Genomic DNA, 4,352 nt, shown 5'->3' on the forward strand with positions numbered 1-4,352 from the left:
TACCCCGCCTGTGGCCCGAAGTCAGCTGGGATAGACTCCAGCATGCCCGCGACCCTAATGAGGAGAAGCGGCATAGAAAATGGATGGATGTGATGTTACACATATCGGTATCGGTATTGGTTGATATCAGAATCAGAAATTGAGAGTTGGACAATATTGACATATCAGATATTGTCAAAAAAGCCAATATCGGGATATGCCAAAATATTATGGGTCATGATTATGAGAAGAATATTTACAAGAAGAAAGTTGAAATGAATGGAAATGTATTTATTTATTATCATTTTCAGAGAATAAAGCCAAATGTTGGCCACACATACTTACTTAAAGGGCCATACTCGGCCTGTAACAGCGTTCATACACTGTAATTAAAAAAAAAAAAAGGTGAACCGCGATAGAGCGAGGGAACAAAACAAAACAAAACAACCTTGTTGATAAATCGCTTTATTGAACGTGATGCATTTACATGCTACATTTAAAGTGTACTCGCCACACAACCATGCCTCATGGGAAAAAATAACCACCATGCGTGACATAAGCCAAAGCTCAGATAGGCTCGAGATGAAATGTGCATCCTGACTAAGGATTCCTACAGATGAGTGGCTTTCAAATGCACTTGAGCAGGTAGGAGTTGCAGTTAGCTCCTCTGCCGCAGTCGCAGAGCTTTCCAATCCGTGGTCCGAACTTCATGGCACAGCGGTCGCCGATCCCACACTGGGGAGGAAACAGACACACTCAACGACCACAGCTTTCACAACATTCTTTTACGATATGTTCCATTCATACCGTCTTCAATGGCCACGTAACGGAGGTGTTATTCATCCCATCTTTGCTCAGTCAAACTATCAATTCTAATCTTAATATGCTCCATTCGGGCATCTCAATCTATCGCTATTTTTCAGTTCTCTTGCGTGTTTATTGTGTTTTTTTGATGCGTTGTTCATATTTATACATTGTGGATATTGTTATATTTACACGTTATTATGTTGGGAATAAGTTCTTGGACACAGGACAGCTTTGGGGGTGAAAATCCAAAGGATTTGAATGAGTGCCACAAGTAGTTTTTGCTTTTGTTTAGTTATTTTGGCCAATTTACTTAATGTTAGTCAAACAAATGTATGTACCCTGCTTTTGAGAAGTCTTCTGAATGCCTATGAGAAGTCAAAACAATAACATAAGGAGTTGTAATCTAACGAGAAAAAGTTCTATTTTTCCCGAGAATAAGGTTGTAATATTATGGGGAAAAATAACGTAATTTTAGTGGCATAAAGTGGAAATATTAAAGAAAGACGTTTTTTTTTTTTTTTTTTTACATTGTAATGTTTTTGAAAACTAAGAAAACAACAAAGAAAGAAACTTTTTGGAAAATTAGGTTGTGGAAAAAGCTGTAATATTATAGGAACAAAGTCATAATTAGGAGAAGAAAATCTACAGGAAGAAAGTTGGAATAGTTAGAAAAAAAATTCTTAATATTATGAGGATTTTTTTTCTTTTTTTTTAAAGTTGTAATATGATGACAAAGAAATGAAACAAAATAAAGTTGTAATTTTTGGAAAATTAGGTTGAGGAAAAAGTCCAAATATTATGGGACTAAAGTCAAAATATTATGGAAATAAAGTCATAATATTACAAAAAGAACATTTACGAAGGCATTCAAGAGGAAGGTTGAAATATTTGGAAAATTTAAAAAATGGGGAAAAAAGAGCAAAGACTGAAGTTCACGCTAATAAGTAGGCCTACAGTATAGCTTGTAGACTACCTGGATGGCAAAGCTGTGATGCATTTTTTTCTTGAAATATACTGTAGATAACGTCTTAGCATATCTGTGACAAAATATCAAAGTGGCCCTTGCTGGAAAACGTTTGGACACCCCTGCTCTAAACCCACCTGCTAGCTAAACATTTACGTTGTCCTCTAATTTCGGCTCAAAATTTGCAATAAGAGTGACTGTTGTAATCATTAGATTAGATTAGATTTAGCTCCAGAACGCTCCCCTTCTCTCTTCAATACACTCCACTCCACTTACTAAAGTATAAAATGCATGGAAGATAATGTGACATAATCCATGAACTGATGGAATCACAGTGTGGAAGTTATATATACAGTATGTAAGTTTCACTCACAGCAGCTATGATGCATTCAAGGACTGCCCGAACAATGTGGGAAATCTCAATGCTTGACGAAAAAACGTTATCAATGAAGCATAAAGATTCATTTTCATTTTTAGCAAATTAAAGGCAAGTATCAGTATCAGCATCATCATTAATGGCCTTGGATTCACTTGGTATTGGGTCAATACCTGAATTAGCAGTATCGCCCACCCCTCGTTCAAATTGTCTTGGTAAGAACAGGACAAGAGAATTGAAAGACTTCCTTCCTCGTCGGCTCATTTCAGTTGGATAGCGATCTACTGCATGGAAGTCTTTAATTGCTCCAAGAAAATACGGTTATTGGCTTTTGTGTTAATTAGAGCTACACACTGCTTGAGTCATCAGCAGTGGGTCGAGGGATGGAATACATTGCAGAAAGCAAGCATGGACGACCAGCTCGCTCAAGGTATATCATTTGCATAAGCAATAGTATTGAGTTACCAGCGGGATGCTGCCTCTCTTCTCCATGGAAACCCGGTTGTGCACCTTGTCCAGTAAAACCTCCAGCGCCTCGACCTGCTCAGCAAAGAAACACACCTCAACTTTCACAATTAAAAAAAATAAGCTAAATGTTCATATCTGAGCTGTGACACAGCTACGACATCTCGGGGGGGGAGCCCACTCTCAACATTTTCACTAAATAAAAATCACTGAAAAGTAATCAGACCCTGGTTGCATTTTTTTTTTTTTAAATATTGGTTACATGAGTTTCCTCTGGCGAGAAGTGACAAGATATTTTCTGTTGGTTGACATTAATGAAAAAAATATGGATATCACATTGGGTTTTTAACACATGAAATAAATATTTAAATAATTGTAATTTTAAAAGAAATTCTTTAAACATGAATATCTTCTGCTAAAATTTTTGGAAATGACTTTATGGTGTTGTGTGAAGTTTTTAAAGACACAAAATGAACTGCAAATTTTAAATCTAGTTTGAATAAATTGGGGGCCGTAGCTGCACAATATAAGTATTCCCAGTATTCCTTTTACCTTATAATAATAATATTAATACTACTACTACTACTACTACCACAGTTTTTTTCATATAAAATGACGAAGATGACTGATGCAACAAATGCATCAGGATGCAGAAATGCATGTGTAACCAAGAAAGTGTCATTCATCCATAATAGGAGTGACAAAGTGTTGTTTTCAATGTTTCATGTTTTTCGTTTCTAATATGAATATAATTGTAGAAATGGAATCTAAAAAGTATAGGCGAGAGGAGAGAATTATTCAGTTGAAACGAGACATACAAAATAAATAAATACACACTCTGAAAAAAAAAAAAAAAATATTGTGGCATCTTGTTTTCAACCAAGACAGTTTTTTAATTTTTAAAAATTAAACTATTTTATGGGTCTCAGGAGGTATAAAAAATATATATATGTATAGTTAACAATATAATAATAATACTACTACTACTAATAATAATAATAATAATAAAAGACAGGTTGAAAAAACGCGGAAAAAAGCAATATAGAAAGTGGACATCTGTATACATGACGAGTACTGACCAGTTCTCGGTCTGCTGCTGGTTCGTTTCTGCCCACTTCCAAGTCCTCAGCAGAAACCTCCTGGGACGTCTGGCCGTGACAGAGGACGACCAGCAGGCTGACCACCAGCACCCCGCGGAGAACAGCGGAACTCTCCATGGTTCTGGGTTCCTGCTGGGTGGACGGAGGTGCGCCGAAGCAGAGAGGAGGAGAAGCGAGGACAAGATGAGTCGCGCGGCAGAAGTTCCGAGCAGGTTCACGTGAGTGCGTCCTTCCAAGGGATCATTGCTGCCCTCTTATAAAGACTTATGGCCCCGCCCGAGAGGCCACTGCGGCAGGCTGGACTGGAGCATGCTTAAGAGTGCCTGTAAGGGGACCGGATCTGTCAACATTGGGATTTTAAAGCAAGGGGAATTTTCTCGTCGACCAGCGCCCCCCGCTGTCATTCATCAAGGAACCATTATCCAACATATATATTTTTAAAATCAATTTTAATGATTACAGTAATTCCTCGTGACTTCGTACTTCAAATGTATATATTTTTCAACAAAAAAAATCAATTCATAAATCATGCTGTTTTGAGACTATTATGGGAAAAAAATATGCACATTTAAGCAAGTTTTACGTATTTTTGGCCTAAATTAAGCATAAAAATGGATAAATGAAGTAAAAAAAAACCCAAAAACAAAGCATTCAGAGGACG

General features: G+C 37.0%; 1 protein-coding gene across 1 annotated transcript; it reads right to left on the reverse strand.

The window, feature by feature from the left end:
• Positions 1-428: 428 nt before the first annotated feature.
• cartl (cocaine- and amphetamine-regulated transcript-like) lies at positions 429-4,002 on the reverse strand. The gene is made up of 3 exons (XM_054771862.1): positions 3,671-4,002; positions 2,592-2,666; positions 429-714 (listed from the first exon to the last, which is right to left on the reverse strand). The coding sequence occupies exons 1-3, from the start codon at positions 3,806-3,808 to the stop codon at positions 607-609; spliced, it is 321 nt and encodes a 106-aa protein (XP_054627837.1). The 5' UTR covers positions 3,809-4,002; the 3' UTR covers positions 429-606.
• Between the last annotated feature and the right edge of the window lie 350 nt (positions 4,003-4,352).

This window comes from Dunckerocampus dactyliophorus, chromosome 3 (assembly GCF_027744805.1).
Source record: "Dunckerocampus dactyliophorus isolate RoL2022-P2 chromosome 3, RoL_Ddac_1.1, whole genome shotgun sequence".
NCBI classification, from domain to species: Eukaryota; Metazoa; Chordata; class Actinopteri; order Syngnathiformes; family Syngnathidae; genus Dunckerocampus; species Dunckerocampus dactyliophorus.

Bases quoted from the DNA above. Each gene is read 5' to 3' on its own strand.
- cartl (XM_054771862.1), bottom strand. From the start codon at position 3,808: ATGGAGAGTTCCGCTGTTCTCCGCGGGGTGCTGGTGGTCAGCCTGCTG. The intron at 2,667-3,670 runs GTCAGTACTCGT...TTTGCTGAGCAG, and splicing joins CAGCAGCAGACCGAGAACTG to GTCGAGGCGCTGGAGGTTTT. The intron at 715-2,591 runs GTAACTCAATAC...TTTCCTCCCCAG, and splicing joins AGAGAGGCAGCATCCCGCTG to TGTGGGATCGGCGACCGCTG.